Consider the following 21,468-nt stretch of genomic DNA (forward strand, 5'->3'; position numbering starts at 1 on the left):
ATTCCAATGTTTAAAGAGTCGGATGCCAAATTTTCATGGACACTTCTTTAACCGATCATCTCGATAACATAGCACTTATATTCCCGATAAGTCGACACTTTTTACCAGATTGAATTCACTCTTTTTATTGAATCAGAAATGCATAATTCGATGTGGAATACTGTTATAGTAAGCAGGCAATGCATAAAAACTTATGTACTGAAGTAAATTAAAAACGAATTACCCAAACATGCTCCTATCCTTTTGAAATATGATTATGATTTTGTATAAATGTGAAAGATAAATTTGGAACTAAGTCGATATGTCTGATTAGTACAGTCTCTACATATATTTTTCTAGTTTTCGAGTCACCCAACCGCCGGTACACGAGCTTAAACAAGTTTAACTAACGCTCTTTGTAGCGTTGATATAAAACATGTAAAATATGTACCAATAAAGGTACTATGGCCATTTACTTATATATTAGATAGCATTTCATGGAACATCACTCTGCTAAAACTGCTACTTAGAGATAAATATCAGCAGCGATGCAGGTCCGACATTCGCTTAACTCAACCAATAAAGTGATTTAGGGTCAGGTTAATCGAACTTCGAGCTAACGTTATCGTTGCGTAAAGGGACGTGCTTCCCTTTTTTGGCTACGCATTAGTATCGTCTTGATGATGCGATTCTAATGAGCATCAACGGCATAAAATTTAATGAAGAACAAAGGTGTTTAACCGCTTTAAGACCCCTTCGCTCCTGTTTTCGAGAGGCCTGCTATTAGTACAATTATCGTGTTGATCCACATGATCCGTAGTATTTTCGTCTCTCTGAAAATCAAGCTACCACTAAAAAACAAGCTCATTATGTAGACCATTTTATTCGGTCGTCACTAGAAAAATATTACTTCAGAAATAAGCATTTGAATCTTATTTAAAAATTGCAATTTTAATATTAATTGTATAAACAAAATAGTAATGTAATTTTTGAAAACGAATAACGCCATTGGTTATATTTCATATGTGTATGTAATTACGTTATGCGTAGATTCCCAATGTGTCGCGCTTGACAATGAACATTGATTTGCACTTCAAAATGTTTGATGAGAATAGCCATAATACACATAAATGCACTTCAGATAGAAGATCAAAATCGGTTATCAGAGTGCCCAATTTGTTGAAAGTCTCTGTTATCCGAAGTGCCCTATATCGGGAATCAAAGTATCCGCAACTTCATGAATACCACCCATTAAAACATGCTCTATCTTCGTTAATATTTCATTGAATAATATCAAATTTTCAGTAATTGAAGCACAGTGATTACTTTACATGCTGGAATAGCAAACAATTTCTTGCAATATTTCTAAGTAGTTTTATTTTGTTGAAATGTTTATTGTTCACCCACTACATGCTGTTTTCCGACCGAATTATATATTTTTGGGACAACAATCTACCATTTTACCGGTTTTTTTTTCTTCCCAATACAAAGGGATACATCATTTATTAACTCGACCATGTGCCGTTTAGTCAAAAACTAATCTTTAGGACAAAAAAAGAGGAAATTACCTCTCGCGCGTGGCTTTTGTTGTTCTCTGTTATCGAAGTGTCATCTGTTATCGAAGTATCCGCATTTCCAGCGTGTTGAAACTCGAGTCAAAACAACGTCGAAACAAATCCAATGCATTTTAAAGGGGCTTTAATTGGTTAAAATGGAATAAATTTACACTTATGTCGCTTTAACGAGTTTGTTTGCTAGCAATGCATTCGAGTATGTTAATGCGCTAAAAAAATAATCAGCGAATGAAATATATACTATAAATACTTTGTGTGAACAAAGTATGTGCACTATATATATATATGTACATGCTGATCACCTTCACTGGCATCACAAGATTTCGCTCATACAGAATTTAAAATTTTAACAGATAATCAAATCAGTATTAATTTACCGATTTCAAAGTTCTCGTTTTTCTTTTCTTTTTTAAATAAATATGTTGTGACTTGGACATTAACTTTCAAACTATATGATGAAGCTCGATGTACACACAACTGACTTCGCATGGATTTGCTGTTTTTTAAAAGTTATTTTCCTCCAATCATTATACATACTGAAATATGTATGGTATTATATTATATTATACATACATAGTGGCAAAAGTCTTTAAAATTGACTTTATCATTTAATGTCGACTACAACAAGAAATACAGAAGTCTACCTGTGGTCAATATTGTAATATCTATTTATAATTTTGCAAAGGACAACATTATAATTTCAAAATATAAAAAGAATACCCATTACAAATACGCAACAACAAATCGAATCCGATTTCGAGTTTTCATAAATCTCGATAATTATCCAAAGAAAACTTAACATTTTGAAGAATTGTTTACTAATTATCAACAATTTTAAACCAGGGTTCCTCCATGATTCAAACTAATACAGGGTGTGCATAATTCCACCCTACACAGGGTATCCACGTATTATTATAAACCAATAGAAACAATCTACAGCTTTTGAACTAGTACATATCAAAAGTTTAAATTAATCGATGCTTTTTCATATTACTATTATGATAATGCAATTCATTGCACTTACAGGTACATGTTATTATTTGTTTTCAGAGGGCAACAACAAATTTATCATTTGTTCGACGGAGTTTGGCTCAGAACAATTTGAGAGAGCGAGAGAGAGAAATATTTTGTGTGTGTTTTAGTGTCGCTATAATCAAAGGCCAAAGCAAAGCGTACGTGACAACAATACCTGGTCTAAATGTATTCTACATATCTGTAAAAAAACGCATTTAAGGCTTTCTATATTGTCAGTAGTATAACATGGTCTAATTTGTTTCTTGATTTTTATTTGGGATTGTTAAAATACGAAAAAAGTATTTGTCTTCAACTAAAGACTTCATAGAATTGAAAACAAGTCATTAAAATATAGTCTGATGCGGGGCTAAATAGACAAATGCGCGCGCAATACTTTTTAAATTTCATGTAAGTATTTTTGGTGCGGCGTATCCGACCAACGTACGCATTTGTTGAGATCTTGTCAGCTGATACAATATCAATTCACGTATTCACGGTAAGATGAAATACATAATTTAATCAATTTACAGATACATCCGAACTTAGATTAGAAAACTTGCAAATTAATATGTGCATAAACCAGCTTTCAGTTCGCGGCAATATTGACATATATAACGAAAATACTCGAATAAAAAACATTTTTGAAAACACGTCTTTTTTATGGATAATTCGTAGTCAGTTTAAAAATAAATAAATTGAATTACAAAAGCATCAATTCCAAACACGAATTATATATTAGAATAAAGTGACTACTAGAGCACCATAAATTTCGTTCATGAGTAACCATTTTAAAGGGGCCTTTTCACAGATTCTGGCATGTATTGAAAGTTTGTCCTGAAATGCTTTATATTGATAAATGTAAACATTGGATCTAAAAAAACTCCAGTAAAAAAAAAACAGAATAAAATTAATGAAAGAAAAAAGTAACCATCAACTGAGCTCGAACCACTGACCCCTGGAGTAAAAGTCTAATGCTTAGACGACTCGGCCATCCGCGCTCATACAATGAGTGATGATTTTTATACTATACATAAGCAATTTTCGTAGTATCACAAAATATACCGACAACAACAAAACTCTCCAAATTATTCAATCGTTTCGCGTTGCAACGCTTTATAATTTTCAGGTTTTTAAATCGTCAACAGATGCATATAATGGACATTTTAGAGCATCCTGAATGTTCAGTATCACTGTATCCTCACAAATATCATAACTACAAAGAAAATTTACGAATCTAAAACATTTTTTTTTAAATTTTGTCAATTTACCGAAACGTGAAAATGCCCCTTTAACAAGTATAAAAGAAATACATGTATCAACGAAAACTTAACTTAAGTTATTGGCGTCGCTCTGGAGAGCGGCGACTAGTATGTAATGCATTTTTTTTCGCTTATGGGAGGAGCAGTTATTGTACGGATCAATGTATATATTTTTGTTTTAAGAATATCTTGCATAGTGGTGATTTTTTGTGTAAATAAGTGTAAATAAGTACTGCATTTTTGCCTTTTATATTTATTACAACATTTATTACCAATAATGCAAAGTTAAATCTTTTAATTAAAAGCTAAACACGGGGACTTGGCACTAATAAAAGATCACAGGGACTGGGCAAATACGCGAACCGGTGAAACTTTGAATGAATAGTCAACATTTTTGTCTGAAACTTTCAACAGTCGCCGTGGATGAGGTGTCCGCCTAGCAATCGGGAGTTTGCGGGTTCGATTCCTAGGCGGGGAGCTTATTTTATATTATTTGTTTTATTTATATATTTATATATTTATATTATTTTAAATAGAATTTAAAAATACTGCGTTTTAATGCGACCTAAATACAACGTTGCACATTTTTATTAAAATTAATGGATACCGCGTGGTGACAACGTTAATCAAAATTTCTTACATCTCTTAAATATCTTATAAAAAAATACACGTGTTTTTATATTAACAAATAAATGCAAACAACACATCTATTTTGCATGTATTTTTGTTGTTGTTTATGGTTGTCTATCATAGGCCCTAAGTACTATCCCTACCACATATAGAGCGCGAAGCGCGACACGTATTATTGAGTGTAACAATGAGTTGTGATAAAGGAAGACGCCGCTTATCAAGGAGGAGCTTTGTCCCAGCAACCCGTTTCCCTAGAGTCAAGCACTCCTCGGAGATTTTTGTTTAAGAACCACATATAGAGCGCGAAGCGCGACACGTATTACTATACACGTGGTATGGACTTGTTTAGGTGACAATATCAATGCGCTTTTTGTGAGATGAAGAAGATTTTTTAAAACCTACACAGTTCTGTTCCATTAATGAAAATTGCACACGGATTCCAGTAAAAAAAGGAAACCAATGTTAATAAAATGAACTATTTGGGGGTTACAACACAAAATCATAGATAATGGTTATTTGGGGGTTATAATACAACATCATAGATAATGGTTATTATGGGGTTATAACACAAAATCATAGATAATGGTTATACCAGTGTCTTTTTCTATTTTAATTGAAATAATCGGCCAATATATTAATATTTACAGTAGAAAAAATCGTTCCATGTAACTTCATTGAGTGCTTCATTGAGTGCCTTTTACACTGAAATTCCCGACGCCCTTTGATGCTTTGCATCAATACTTAGCTTGTCATCATTAGTTTGTAATGATAATCATGCAACATATCAAATAAAATGTTACTAGTTATGTCTGAATTAAACATTTGCATGCAATTAAATGCATTTTTGAAACGATTATATTGTTGTTATTAATTGTTTTGACTAACAACGAACTCGGGAGTAGAACACAATGTAAGAGCTCGGTATGTGGTTATGACAAAAATCTCCATACTTGGCACTTCTTCGCGACCATTTTTTTGTTAAAAAATTCTCATCAATTGAACTTATTTCAGAATAAATTTAAATTTAACGAACGAAAACAAGTAAAGATGAAAACAAACAACAATTAAATAGATCGATTTTATGTACGCAACATATTGTACCTGATTTGAAACTTTATTTGTCTGAAAAAACGTACCTTGTTAGACATACAATAAATTCTCTTGAATAAAGTAATTGTTTGATTTAATTGTTCACACCAATGTTGACACTCTTTAATTTTGTTGCAGCATTTTTATCCCGGTGTTTTATTGCACCTATGTTCATCACAACCCGATTATCTCGTTATGATTGGATACTGCCCAGACAATTACAAAGAAAACAAGGTGTCATAAACCCAGGGACCTATACTTGGGTCCCTGCATAAACCACATGTTGCAGCCTAATGTCTGGTAATTAAACACCATGTCATCCCCCCTTGGCATATTAAGCAGTCATTTTAGCCAAATTTTAAAGCCAAAATACTGAACATTTGCTTCAATAAAACATTTTAACATTAAAAAGAATGAAGACAATATCGGAAATGGATTTACAGGAACAAGTGTATATATATTAGCCAGTTTAATCATAATACCGGTAATACAGTGTTTAATAAGTACGTTATTTCAGTGTACGAAACACCATAATGAAAACAAGCCAATCACAATAGAGTAAACAATACTTGCGTTAAATAAATGAAATATATAGATTTATTGATCATTAAATGCTAGATTTGTATCACTCCTTATCATTAGTAAAGAGATTACAATATACATGCAAAAACAGGTCAATTTGCATAATATGCAGAGTTCTGTTCCGTATGTATGCTAACATTTATTAATATTGTCATTCAATGTAAACGAAACGAAAATCCATTCAATGGAAAAGAAAGTGATAAAATTTAACAATTGTTATGTATTCCGCTTTTTTAGGGCTTTGTTTTACAATTGATTAAATGCATCTCTTACACGTTCGATCGCTGATGAACAACAACAATATCCACACCACTTATAATTGTGATCAAATAAATATATGTTTCGTTATTTTTTTAACATCATTTATAAAAGTCTTACTATAAGAAAGAATACGGCTTATTTAGTTGTTTTGTTTCGTGGGATTTTCAGTATTTAGTATTCCGATCACGTTCTCTGATGAACAATAACGCTGCTGTATCAGCAGTATAAACCAAATATCAAAATTTCATTAGAAAATAATACATTATTAACAATAAGGTAAGTACAAATCTTTTCGTGCATATGTTCAGTCCATTTACATCGTTGAAAAAAACACAACATTTTCTAACAAGATTTCTGTTCTCGTTTACAATCGATACACTCGATTATCATCGCCTGACGTCACACAAGGGAGATAATTAAAAACCGGCAATAACTGAAAGGGTCTATTAGTCATTATTAGCAACTACAAAATAAATTAGAATGCAGTAAATAATAATAAGAAAATAAAATGAACATACATTTAGGTTATGTATAGTTATCAATACTAGTTATTAGTCATTAGTAGGAACTACACAATACTTATAACAGCATAAACTCTCATTCTATCTATAAAAAATAAAGTGATACAAATGTACGTACATCAACATTAATTATGTAAACGTTAAGCAAATAAAATAGCAACACACGTCTACCGAAAAATATCACTCTTAAAAATCGTTCTTGATTAGAAATGTGAAAAAATAAAAGGTACACATCATCAGTTATGATTAAAAGCACCATAAGTATGGTAGAAATACATATTTACAGGACAAATATAATAGTATGAAGACTCGTTCTAGATTAGAATAAATAGACACAAGTACAACATCAATGAGATTCATACGTTATTATTATAAGCAAATGCATTAGCAATACACTTATAAAGGAGCAATACACAACATTATAAACACTCGTTTTAGTGTATAATTAAGCGACACCATTAAATATTCGTGGATAAAAAATGTGTTCCGACGTTCTCATTATTATCTACTATGATATTTGTACGTGTACACAGAAAAGTGAAACATCATTTAACACGCTTACAACGATAGACAAGTATATATTTACATAATTTAAGTAATTCGATATGAACTTCCTACGGAATACCGTTAGGGCCATCGTGATTACACATTAAAATCCAGAGGGCGACAATGCCATAGTACGATGGCGACAATGCGATAGTACGATGGAGACAATGCGACAACGCGATAATACGATGACGACAATTCGACAGTGCGACAATACGATGGCGACAGTGCGATAGTACGATAGCGACAATGCGATAGTCATATCGTACTGTCGCCACCGTATCATCGCATTGTCGCCATCGTACCATCGCGTTATCGTACTGTCGTCATCGTATTATCGCATTGCCGACATCGCACTATCGCACTGTCGCCATCGTATTGTCGCACTGTCGTCATCGTATTATCGCATTGTCGCCATCTTACTATCGCACTATCGCATTGTCGCCATCGTACTATCGCATTGTCGCCATCGTATTGTCGCACTGTTGTCATCGTATTATCGCACTATCGCATTGTCGCCATCGTACTATCGCCATCGTATTGTCGCACTGTCGTTATCATATTTACGCATTGTCGCCATCGTACTATCGCGTTATCGTACTGTCATCATCGTATCATCGCATTGTCGCCATCGTACTATCGCACTGTCGCCACCGTATTGTCGCACTGTCACCATCGTACTATCGCATTGTCGCCCTCTTGATTTTAATGTGTAACCACGATGGGCTATCGGTATTCCGTAACTTCCTGTTAGATGCATGGGTCATTTTCGTCAGTCGGGTAAAAAAAATCGCGATTGTCTCACAGTGTACGAAATTGTCAAAAAGAATTAAATCTCGCCCTAAAAGAGGTACGCATACAAGTGATGCGATAAAAAAGGAATATGTTACGACTATGGTGTTCAAATTGGTTGTATTGCACGTGTTGACCGTGTTAAGATTTATTTTACTAATCAACAGGTCTCAACGAATGAAATATGTTTTTTAAACCAATTCAATAATGTGTTAGGAAGCTGTAATCAAATCTGTACAAATAGCTATATGGAAACTTAATTACATAAATTAGACAGAATACACGTTTCAACAAGCGTCAATCGTTTTACGACTTTCATTCGACAATGAATCTAATATCCAGAGTCTTCTTAGCCACAATTTATTTAAATTGACTGCAGTTCTAATAACCTTAACACAAAATTCTTCCTTTCACCGAATTGGTAACGGTTAAATGATTCATGAAGTGTTAATAGCTCTAATTTGGCGATAGTCGACAGGCCAATCTTACCATTGGTTTTCAGAATTTTATAAATTTTGTGTTTTTGTGTGTTTTTATATTTGCTTAACGTGTCACGTCGGTCACATTCATTAATGAATTTTTTCTTATTGCTGATTGTAATGAGTTTGTCGGAAAGGAAACCTGAGTCGGAGACGAGATCATTCTTTACTAACGAATCCCAAATGTCGCCCTTTTCTGTCTCCAAATGACTGAAGTCTTTGCTGACAAGTGGTCGAAAATCAAATGACAGGCACGGCTTTTTGTTGGCAGACCTAAAAGCAAGAACAAACACCAGAATGTTTTCTTTTGCAAAAAGGCTTAAGAATTTTTCTTTCCCAAGTTTCTTTAGCTTTCTTCTAAGTAGTATTCGGTATACATCATTGCTTTTAGTGCCCATAGCTTGTTGCCACCACGACTCCAGGTGGTGTGTTTGATGTCTCACAAAGTCGTGCCATAATACCTCCGCAGCATTCCTGATTTGAGCACACGATGTTCGAGCACTTCCATTTAAATCATCCTTAGTGTGAATAAGAAATGTTTTCTTGGTTTCTTCATGGTGTACCAATATATCAAATAACTCAATTTTGTTCGTCGACAATACTCTGTCCCCGGGCAGCACGATGTAACCTTCCTCCTCACAGAACAGAAACAGTTCATTGAAATCTCCTTCTGACAGTGGCATCATACTTTTAAGATAATTTAAAAGTTGTTTTCCATCGACTGTTGAAAAATCGCTCTCAATCTGTGCAAGCAACTTGTAGGACAAAACTGGGTTGACGACTTGGAATCGCTGTTTACATTTCAGGCGGCGACAAATTTGTATTTTTGTTTGGAGTACTTTTCGAAGCTCAACAGGTGCCTCTGAAATCGTCTTTCTATATGACCATAGGATACCTCGTATCGAATCATGTATACTTATTGGTTCGTCTCCTCTGTTTAAATCGGTCCGTTTGCGTTGTTTCTTTGCCTTCATGACCTGATTAATATCTTTGTAAAGTGCTGATACTGCCGGAAACAATAAGCTGTCTGTGGTTAACCATATTTTGTTGTGTGCAGTTACCCTAGTCCGTACACATAATCGTTTCATCAATTTTTCAAGTTGGTCGTGTGACAATTTAAGTATGTGTTTGTGTTTGTCCAAATCAAAAGATGATTGCCGTCGCCAAGGGTATTTTAAAATGTCGCTTACAACAGACTTTTCATCTTCTTTAAAGAGGCTGTTTTCAGCTAACATTTTAAAATTTCTATCAATATTTTCAAAATAAGACGTTGCACATCTAAACCACTTTTGGCACACTTTATAGAACATCTGGTTTTCTTCGTCGCCTGGAATACACCCATGCACAAAATTTTGAATTGGCTCACTAACGGATCCAGAGGACCTTCCAAAAGTCAAACATATTTTCTCGTTTGCTAACGCTTGTTTTATTTTTGAATAGTTTGGTTTGTCAATATTTCTATATTTATTCTTTAACTTTAATATGACACTTTTCATCGATGGAGGGGAGTTCCATTTTGCAATTTCTTCGGACTTTATTTTAAGTGAAAACTCTGTTGAATTGTGAAAATCATCCAAGAATCGATGACTTATATACATGTCGTGGACGGATCCCTTTCGCATAACCTTCAATAATTGTTTTGATACCTTCTTATTTAGCTGATAAACATGTTCTTTGAGAGATATCCGTTGCACGTGCTTAAAGGATTGCACCAGCGGTCGCAAAGACATATGAGGAACTTCCATTTCATCAGAGATTGTTTGTAACACATGGGTTATGGTAGAAACGGTCATCTTTAAGTTGATTCTCACTTTGTTGAGGCCTATTTCCATGGAAATATCCGGTTTGTTTTGTCTTGATTTTGTTAATAATCTCCACAGTTTAGTATCCTCTCTGATAACGGATGTTATGCTAGGAATATATTGTTCTAGCGAAATGCTGTGCATGGTTTGTTTGCATTTGTACACAGTTTTGGTGGTAAGATCAGGCCCGGTTAGACAGTATTTCTCAAGTTTCGAAACTTTATTTTCGTCTATGTAATGTATTGCCATATTCGTTCGAAATTCAAGATCTGTGTAATGTAGTACAAACGAATACGTTGATCCGTCGCACACAAAAAATACTTCTGGTTTGTCACCTTTGATTCGGTAAAAAGCTAAAAGATTTCCAGATTGTCTGTAGCCAGGAATTTTGTATTTATCTGATCCTGTACGTTCTTCTGAAATTTTTACTGAGTTTTTGTTGTTTTGTTCTTTTGTAACGTGTCTAAACCATAACATTTTAAAATCTTTCTTTGTTTGGTTATGTATATGTTCATCATATTCAAGCTCCTTGCTTCGTGTTAAATGGTCTATAATCCACGTCTTCAATTTATTTGTATTATTAATTGTAGCTGTAAATCGACTGGTATTTACTTTATAAATAGACATTTTCTCTAAAATTGGATCTGTGTGATCATCATCAACACCATCGTGTTCTTCTTCCTGCTCCGCCACCATCTCCTCCTCATTATCTTCTTCATCATCATCTACCTCTTCTTCGTCCTCTTCATTTTTCGCGTCTTCATCCTCATCATTATTAGTATAATTTACGTTGTTATCATCACTGTCAGATTCTAAACTGATTGGAGGGTCAAGACGTGACCTTTTCTTTGGCGAAGACATTTGAAAAGTGTTTGAAGGCAACGATAAAAACCTAAAACAATAACAATTGATTTGCGTTTCTGTCAAACGTGTGGGAAACAAGCAATCACTAACGACAATTTTTTATTTTAGGCCACAATTAAAATATTGTTGGTTTGCCCTTTACCGACCCTAGATTTTACAGGTGGGTAGGTAGGTAGGAAAATTATGTTATTTTATTTTAGAAATTATATTTTTACTACACTAATAGTCTTTGAATATTTATAACACTGTTATTAAAGCACTGTTGCAGTGTAAGAAGTCCTATTTAGCTTAACCATATCTTGTTTGCTGTTTTCTTGCGTACATTAATATCAAATGCATGCTTGTGTGTTATTACATCAAATATGTATTCAATAAATGATGTTAATTGCTCTGAATGTAAATAAAATATCTATAATAAGGAAAACATCAATACCACTTATTGTAACAAGATATTTATAAATTATGATATGCCAATTTAATTGTATCAACTATCATGCATGGGTTTTGGTTACTTCGGCTTGCAGTAAGTATAAAACTAATTTAAATCATTTTTCACTTGAATGAATGAATGAACAGTAAAGCAAACCGTTTAAGAAGCTATAGAAATCATTTGACTGACTGTGACAACCAAATTTTAACAAAATAAATTGTTTCAATTTTTCATCTAAGTTCTAACTTCAGGTTAAAAGCGAAAGGAGATTAACATGTGCAAATATTTACTTCATTTGAAAACTGTTATCCATTTCAAACTGAAATCTTCCGTTAAATAATTATAAAAACAAAATGTTCAGAGCACAAGAGATGCTGTGCTTTTAATTTGTTTAGATCGTATTTACAATTGAACAGAAGTTTACATGTTGACCTTCATTGAAGATTAACACTGTCCGCCATTTTCATTATTTTGATTATTTTGACAGGAAGCAAAAATCTCTTCTATTTCCTGTGCAAAACAATTTTAAAAACTCGTAAATTAATTTCTTTTTACTGAAAATAGTTATTAAATTTATTTTTTAACCATATGTGATATGAAACCATGCATGACATGTCTTTAAAAAATAATTTTGAAATCGGAACCACATGTACTTTATTGTTTTAAACAAAATGGCGGACTAAGTTGACAGTTTATAGACGCTTGCATAACTGCACACCTCCTATTATTCCAAAATATTGACTACAGTATATGTCATGCACAGCTGTTGATAATGACTCTTAACACTACCCATATACATTTGGTTTAAAATCATATCTCGCAATATTGAACGCTTTATTACAACAACCAGTTTTGTAAAAAGGTCGCACATAAATCAACCTTTACAACAATAATTGTTGTGCAGACACCTTTTTTAAACAGAAAATTACTCCACGAGGTCGAATATTCACGTAAAAACAGTCATTTAATGAGCGAACGCATGCAATACATCATTAAGTCCATATATAATTAAGAGCGGTGTATGCACATATTCGTTATTGAACATATTCCTCTTAATAAAGCACAATATATTTAAAGAACATACTTTTTTCTCGTCGATGATAGAAGCTTGTCACCGTTCGCCTTAACCTACTGCAAGATGGCTAAACTTGTCGAACGTTCGGTTCGCACGTACACCACTTTGACGGTTGGGATTGGTGGAATGTTTAAGACTTCCTAGTCAAAGATCCTAGTAACAAGTGGGCTGTAAGCGAAATAAACAATACAGTCTTGTGCGTTCCGGACGTTGTACCATGTACGCCTTTAGTCTTAGTTGAAATGACAAGTGATACTTGAAAAAAATTGCGATTGCTATAAAGCGGCCCGTACATGTGTAGAAACCGCGCTCTATGAAACGGTTTTATTGAATGTGCGTGAAGTGTCGTCCCAGATTAGCTTGTGCGGTACCCTTCGTGTGTGTTTAAATGCCTGTAATTTAGTATGTGTTTGAATAGATTTTAACAGAATTAATTTGTGATTACAGGTTTTCAAGTTATAATGTTAAACAAAAATGTGTCTTTATTGTAAAATATGTGTTTAAAAGTGGGTGCTGTTTAGTGTACATTAGCTTTTTGCACAAAATGAAATTGATATCTACCTATGGGTTTGTGTGGGTTTGTGTTCGAGAGTGCAGTAATTTTCATGGAATGAATACTGGGTATAAGGATAATTTATAGAATGTAAAGAACTTGAAAAAGCCGATTCAAATGAAAGTATATGCTAGATATTGTATATGGGTTCTAAGATATCACATTACACTGAAACATTTTACTGTGAGTGCTTCAAACTTTTCATTCACTTGGTGACTTTTATTAAAATTTGTAAGCAAACAAATACAACACCAATTTCACAATTTAAGTAAACAAAAAAAAACGCGACTTTTCCCAATCTGAAAGGCCCCGGCCCTGTTCTCGAAATGGTGAAGAACTAAAAAAACATTTCTAACTTAGCCAAGTGACTTGCGGAAGTAAGTAAACGATGGACAATTTAAGAAACATATATTTCGTTAAAATGAAAGCAATTTAAAACATGTGTGTTCCCATACTGCTCGTCGGATCCAAGAAATATATCCAAATCATCCCAAAAACTTAAATGCTGCAAGCTATCGATCCCGCAATTACGTATTTGCTGAGTGTGCTTATGTCATTTGCGAGTTTTAATTTGGGTAAATGCATATATATTGAACTGTTCAGTACGACTAAAGTTATAGTCAAACATATACATTTTCGTGTAAATAGAAATAAGTGCGGATACTTTGTGAGCGGTGTAAGGGCCTCAGCAAAATTATTTGTAAGTAAAAATAAATAGTTTGTACATGAAGAAACATCTGTTTGGACTCCGGACCATTTTAAAGGGACCTGTTCACGTTTTGATAAATTAAAAAAAATAGAAACATAAAATGTTTCAGATTTGGAAATGTTCGTTGTAGTTTTTTTTAAAGAAAACAGTAATACGAGAGTTGCCTTCAAAATGAACAAAAGGAATCCGTGTTTTTTCAAGTACATCCACGGTTTTCTCGAACCATTGTTGTGTTAGCAGATGTGTTAAATACTATACTTCAATGAACATGCAATTTGTCAATATTATTCAACATGCCTCATAAGAAAATTAGTGAAGCTGTGAAGGGCATTGTTTTAGGCCTTTTGAGATGCAAATGCAGTTACAGAAGCATTTAAATGAACTAAAATGATGGACCATGCTATTTCTTTGGGAAGTATTCGGAATATTCGACATGACGCTACTGTATAGCGCAGAACAACGCCTGGTGGTGCTACAAATTCAACTTTAAGTAGACGTCCATATAAGGTCACGCCTGACGTCGTATGCAAAATTCGTCGGTGAATCTCTTAAATCAATCCGCCGGCCCAGATAAAAAAGGCACTGGACACAGGAATGTCCAAGGGAACAGTATACTACATTATTAGGCATGTTGTGAAAGCAAAACTACGGAAGAAGTTCAAGGCTCATCAGCTCAACATGGCACAGATTCAGACGCGCAGGGCCAGGTCTTGGAAGCTGTATATCTAAAGCTTAAATGTGGCAAGTGGAGAGATTTTGTTACATCTGACGAGCGATGTTTTATCTTGGTGGAAGTTATGGAAGAAGAAGAGTTTGTTATGTCAGAATGGGAGAAAACGTTGGCGATAAACTGAAGTTTGAAAAACGTGATGCGTTTGCCCGTGGCTTCATGGCGTGTGCTGCTTTATCGTCCAGAGGTTAATCAGTGATCAGAATAATTCCCAAATGGACCAACGTAAACTCAGAATACTATATCAATAAAGTTCTGAAACAATTTATACGAAAGGATGTACCGAGACTCTTTCCGGAGGATAAACACGTCATGACTTTCCATCAGGACAGTGCATCTAGCCACAGTTTTAAACACTGTTTTCTAAAAAAAAAAATCAAAACATTAAGTTCATAACGCCCGAAGAATGGACTTAAGTTTCCAGATGCGGCCCAAATGGATTTTGGTATATGGGGATACCAAAACGACGCTTACAGAATCGACACGTAAACTCACTTTCTGGTCAAAAAGAGCTCTGAAGGAAGAATGGCGCAAATTGGAACAAACAACCACCAACTAGACGTTTAAATCTTGGCCAAAGCGTTGCAGGATAATTTACAATTGCCATGAATCTCATATTGAGCATTTGTTGCAAAAAATGTATTTAGATTATAAATTATTCATACTTTTGTTTTGTTCGTCATGAAATTGGGCACCTCTCGTACTGAAAATTTATGATGCCCTTAAATATCCATTTTATGCATCTTTTGGCGATTTAAAAACCTGAAATTTATTAAGAGTTACAAACGCGATACGATTGAATAATTTGGAAAGTTGAATTGATATCGTTATATTGTGTGACATTACGAGGAATGCTTATACAAAGTATAAAATATGCCATGAACAATATCAGCATGGATGAAGGAGTGGTTAAAGCGCTAGACGTTTACTCCAAGTGTCAGTGGTTCGGGTCCAGGTAAGGATTTTTGTTTTATACGGGAGCTCTTTAGTTCCGATGTTTACATTTATCAATTTAAAGCATTTAATTACAAACTTCAAACCAGGTCAAAAATCATTAAACAAGTCCCTTTAATATATACAGATTTATCATATCCGTTTTATGCGGCAGCCACTAAAAAACGGAAACCGTCGCTTGCTGAAACAATAACAACATTATTGTCCTTAATTCATGACTCACTGTCTCACTATTCTTTTTCCACGAATGGTGTATTTTTAGTTTGGTTTAGGAATAGTTTGCAGACGGATAAACTGCACGACGCTGAGTGTTTATATCGTTATTCAAAAACGTTTTCCTGCCAATAAGAAGTGTCCATGTTGCAAATTACTAGAAGTTGGTATACACATGTTTTAATAAAACGTACTTAACCCACCGCGAACGACAACGAAATGATGGTCAGAACATTTATCATTATACTCAGTTATATACACGGTTAATTTGTAAATTCACACATTCATTAAAAAATATATAAGAATTACTTGACGTACACATTTTTACCTTTTTTTTTATAAATTATTCACTCGAAATGCATTCAATTAAGAGTTTACAATAATTAATGAATCAAATTAACTTAATTGACTCGCGTCATGCGAAAATTGGTCTTATGCCATATGCGACCAGCGTAGATTTCTGCATGTCATGGCATATTCTTATTAAGGGTAATCAATCGTAAAAGAAAAATTTAGAAAACAAAACTAACGTTTAGTCGACCTACCTACCATCATGTTTGGCTATGTTAGTGAAACTTTCTTTTGGACTAACTATACGAAAACTTTGTACTTATGTGCTCAATAACCCCTAGATAATATAGCTTTCACCTGCCAACATTTTTTGCTTAATTGGTAATTGTAGGCTCGGGTATTACTTAAAAGTACCCCGGGTACTCTGAAGTACACTACCATGTACCCCGGGTACGGAGAATACGCTTAAAGGCACCCGGCGTACTTTTAAACATATTTCCACACATATTAACCCAGCATGGACATGGACCTATTTGTGTAGGTCCCTGGCATGAATATTTAATAAAGACATACGTTAAGAGAAATCTAGAGAACACAATTGGAACTATTTAAGTTTATTTAAGGCTCATTGTTTTTCATGTTGAACATTTCAATCGTGAATTAAGATGTTATTAAGAAAAAATGAATAAATAATTAAATCAGTTAAGTAAATATTGAGAACAGCACAAACAGCGTTTATTTCAGGCAATACACTTTGATTTTACATGTTAAATGTTATTTTAATAAAAAAAATTAGAAAGTTATAGACAAAAGCTGATTTGTCCTTTTCAATAAAAAAAGTATGACATGTCCTGACATCTTACACAGTTTTGCAAACGAATAACTCCGGTACTTGTTCTTTTAAAATAACAAAATTCATTTCCGGCTAGATATTTTTGTATTAGCTTGAGAGCGATTTTTAAATAAAAGATTGCTAAAAACCACTTTAGTTTTAGACTTAACTAGATAAATAATTTTAATGAAAAAAAACTATACCTGAAATCTTACAGAGTTCCGCTCATAAATATTTCCGGACCAATTTTAGAATCACAATCTTCATTTCGGCTATAGATGTGTATATTACCTTTAAAATGAAACTAACAAGGGAAATATTAATAACGAAATGGTAACTGTTTAGACAAACAAAGATATGTACTATTCAGTAAAAAAGCCATCCTTGGTCTTTAAGTACTGTTTATTGGAACAAAGCGGGTGTACACTATGATAACGTTGTAATCTGCCGAATTCTTCAGTACCGTTTTCAGTAGCGGGTGACGTAATAGCCAATATGGCGGCGGTCAATTTATGGATTCTGGGATTGTCTATAGGTTACAATATACCAAACGATTTCCTACACAAATTCAATGTAAAAGCAATAACTTCAACAAAAAATAAAGTCAAACTTTTGCGCATAGAGACCCCCATAACCATACCTTTTCTTAAAGAGCATTCCAAGCCGCAATGATTTAAAAAATAAAAAAGGGGGGTCATGCGTTTTGCAAGAAAAAACTCGATGCGAATCAGCGGTCACTTTTTACAGCCATCAATTTACCGGGTTCGTACCAGTGGATGAGGGTTTCCCGCCATCTGTCAAAGTCTCATGTAGTCTTTAACCTTCAAGCAAATGAGTGAATTTCTGTTAAACATCAATGTTTTCCCTACCACATGCACAAAGAAACATTCTAAAATAAAGTCATGGCAAGTGCCCACACAGAAAATTGTGTCTTCTTATAAATGATGTTCAGGTTTTTAGAGAGTATAGCATTGCACTCCCAAAAGGTTTAGTATATTGTAACCTATAGGGGCATATGAAATTCCAACCATCGCAGCGACCTAGATCGGTCAGGGGCGATAAGAATGGACAGGGATAACGTGCACGAATAAATATTGCAGTCGGCTCTTTTATGATCGGCGAATACGAAAATAATAAAAATACGTTTTCAGAAATCGCAATAAAAAATTTTTGGGTCGGGGGGTAAAAAGTGGGTCGGTCGGTAAAGGGCAAACAAACTTAATTTTAATTTAAGCCTTAATTCGTTCAAAGATTCTGAGATTCGATAACACTACTTAAATATAATAAACGACTTTCCCTGTAATAATAGTTTTCCTTTATAACATGTATATCGCAGTATGTGACACAAGTTTCCCTCACAATGGCGGTCGTTATTGCAAACCTACTATGTGCATGCATATTTTAATAAAATATATGTATATTGTGAAGATAAAGGATCTGCCATAACTTGTCACTTCATAGTATCCGTTATCAAGAGTTCAGATCGTTTTGAGTTGGTTGCTGATGTAACAATTCGTAAGTAGTCTTTTGATTTAGGTTGTTAAAAAGTATTTATGGCGGGCGAAAAATAAAAGTTTTTTATCTTGAATAGTAAAATTTGCTGGGAAACGGGTTTTCGGTGTACGTTCGCACATTAAACATCCGCTATTTTGCCGCATGCCTCAGTCCAATCTCCAACCTCCGCACAGAGATTTGACTGGAACCAGCATAGCTGCATCAAATCCCTGCCTTCATTACCAACCACGTGATGATAGCCTACCTTCGTGGTACAATAATTTCACCATTGTTATTTATAAAAAAAAATAATTTAGGTAATAATTATTTTATTATGAACCTAAACTTATACACTATTTTCACAACATAAAAGAAAATGATACTTCTTTACATGATATGATACTTCTTTACATGATATAATACTTAAACACAAAAAATAAAATCCTGCCAAATCTGGTAGTATTTACTGGTGATGTCAGAGATTGTATGTGTGAGCAAGGAACGACAACTCTGCGTGGAGATTGTATGCGAGAGCAAGAAACGACAACTCTGCGAGGAGATTGTCCAATTTCCACGCAGAGTTGTTGTTCCATTCTCTCACATACAAAGTGTTGGTTCCAGTCAAACCGCTGCGCGGACGTTGGCCTCATGCAGTCACTTAAATAAAGCAAAGATTCGCATGTCATTGCCTATGAAGTTTGTTCACTTCTTTCGTTTCTGACAGAAAATACATCTCATTTATTTTTTCATCATCGCATAACTTTTTTCTGAAAAGACTGTTCATGTATACTGGCCTTATATTTAGAATCATTTAACATTCTACATTTAATTGAGCTCATTATGTTAAAAAATGCATCGTTTCAACGTTGAACATTAATAATTCAAACACAATCGAAATAAATATTCAGTACATACCTGTTTCACATCTGTGAAGCCTATTCGACAGAACATAAATCGTTGTCAATATATATCGTGTGATTGTCGACCAGGTATTTTTTTTTATATCAGTTTTTATCTTCTTAATCGGTATTTATTTTTAAAGTGGCGTAGCTACATATCAATCTTGTATAGACCGAAGCCTTAAACTTTTCATCAAAATTGAAAAATATAAATAACCTTAAATGCAAAAAGTGCAATAAAGAGGGTTAATTTTGGTCGAACGTTTGAATTCCCCATGAAAGCATGTCCCACAACTTAATAGCTATTGTTGTAAAGATAAGACATACGACATTCAACGAGTTACAACGAGAATGTACGACGACGACAAGCGATATTTACTCGATTGTCTTTCGTAAGTCGGTCGTCACTGTCGTGTTTCGCGTTGAATGTCATGCGTCGTATTTCACTGTAATCGGCCACTTCCGACATGTTGATGCGAGGAAAATCGTTGTGTACTCATCGGTAATGCCAACTTGTTAAACCGGTGGCAAAAATACGTCTCTCAAATGTTAAAATGTCGTCCTGTGTCGCCATTCGTTGTCAAAAGCGATAGTTGATAGTTAACTGTGGTATCGTGTTGTGTTGATCGTCATGTATTGACTTAAAAAAGCGACAGGTGACATTTAATTAGGAACTAACCGTATCCCGTACGTACCGGCACTGCAAAGGGTTGTAAACATAACAAGAATGCTGTTAATGACTGACACTTTAATTCAAATACACCTTGAACTATCTTGAAGTCATATTAAACATATGAGAATGTATTGAAATTATCCCCATGTTACACTCGGGGTTTCTTGTTAACAACTATTGATTTGAAATTACTTAAATGAAATGTTTACTTTTATTTGTTATAGCTCTTATAACACATAATAATTCATCAAAGCCGTGGTTATGATGTTCAAGCCAGGTCTTTGAAAAGCTTAAGAGCTACGTCACTGTTCTTATAACAGGAAGTCATCAGTTAAGGAAGTTAAATTGGTTGCCTATACAATTACCTATATGAAACACAGGTGTTGGGCGCGTTGCCAATTCACTGAAACACTATCAACATGTCATAAAACAACATTTGTCATCACTTTGAGATCATTCTCATGTAAAAATTATAGCTTGCTAGTGCGGCCTCCCACTTGTCTAATTGATAGAGGCTTTAAAACTGCTACAAATCAAAGGTAAAACTAATATAACCTCAGAATACAAATGACTTTTCTTTACACTTTCATTATCTTCTGGAACGCCACTTTTGGTTTAATCTCAGGCTGCTGTAATTTCTTAGTAGGCTCAAACGCCGTGTTCGATTCCTCCAACAAATTTTAAATCGCCTTTCATATATCTTATTGTGTATTATAGTATTTAGATACATCAAAATATAACACGTTTATATCATAGTACATGTATTAACAGTGTCACAGGAAGTCAGTTATTCGTTGACATGGGTGTGGGTTTTATCACAAATAATCAAATTGACAGTTCAAAATCTGCAATCTGTAACATGAAACTTTAACCTGTAATATATTTTGTGACATTTGATACGTAAATGAGCGAGTTATGTATTGCATAACAATGTAAACTCAACTTCTTAAAGTTTATTACAAATAGTATGCATGTGTACATTATTGTAATAAAAGAGCTGGGAAATGTACAGTTGCAGACAAAGTTTGATCATTTTCAATATTTAAAGGGGGGATGACGGACACATACGAGATGTGCAAAGACTTATTCCTTCATTTACCTCGCCATCTATTTTTTGATTGCCATCCTTAAAATATAATAGAGCACTTTATTATTTTTAAGTGGCTTTTTCATAGAAATTGGAAATTATTATACTTATCTTGACTTTCCCCATGTTTAATTTC

General features: G+C 34.0%; 1 protein-coding gene across 2 annotated transcripts; it reads right to left on the minus strand.

The window, feature by feature from the left end:
- Window positions 1-5,520: 5,520 nt before the first annotated feature.
- On the minus strand, window positions 5,521-19,662 carry LOC127875230 (uncharacterized). 2 transcript variants are annotated; one of them, XM_052420098.1, is made up of 3 exons: window positions 19,589-19,659; window positions 12,907-13,065; window positions 5,521-11,420 (listed from the first exon to the last, which is right to left on the minus strand). In XM_052420098.1, the coding sequence occupies exon 3, from the start codon at window positions 11,387-11,389 to the stop codon at window positions 8,612-8,614; it is 2,778 nt and encodes a 925-aa protein (XP_052276058.1). In that variant the 5' UTR covers window positions 11,390-11,420; window positions 12,907-13,065; window positions 19,589-19,659; the 3' UTR covers window positions 5,521-8,611. The 2 variants fall into 2 exon arrangements, with proteins under 2 accessions (XP_052276058.1, XP_052276059.1); XM_052420099.1 differs by lacking the exon at window positions 12,907-13,065 and having other exon boundaries at window positions 19,589-19,662.
- Window positions 19,663-21,468: the final 1,806 nt, after the last annotated feature.

This window comes from Dreissena polymorpha, chromosome 3 (genome assembly GCF_020536995.1).
Source record: "Dreissena polymorpha isolate Duluth1 chromosome 3, UMN_Dpol_1.0, whole genome shotgun sequence".
NCBI lineage: Eukaryota > Metazoa > Mollusca > Bivalvia > Myida > Dreissenidae > Dreissena > Dreissena polymorpha.

Excerpts from the sequence above, each read along its gene's own strand:
- LOC127875230 (XM_052420099.1), bottom strand. The coding sequence starts at position 11,389 with ATGTCTTCGCCAAAGAAAAGGTCACGTCTTGACCCTCCAATCAGTTTA.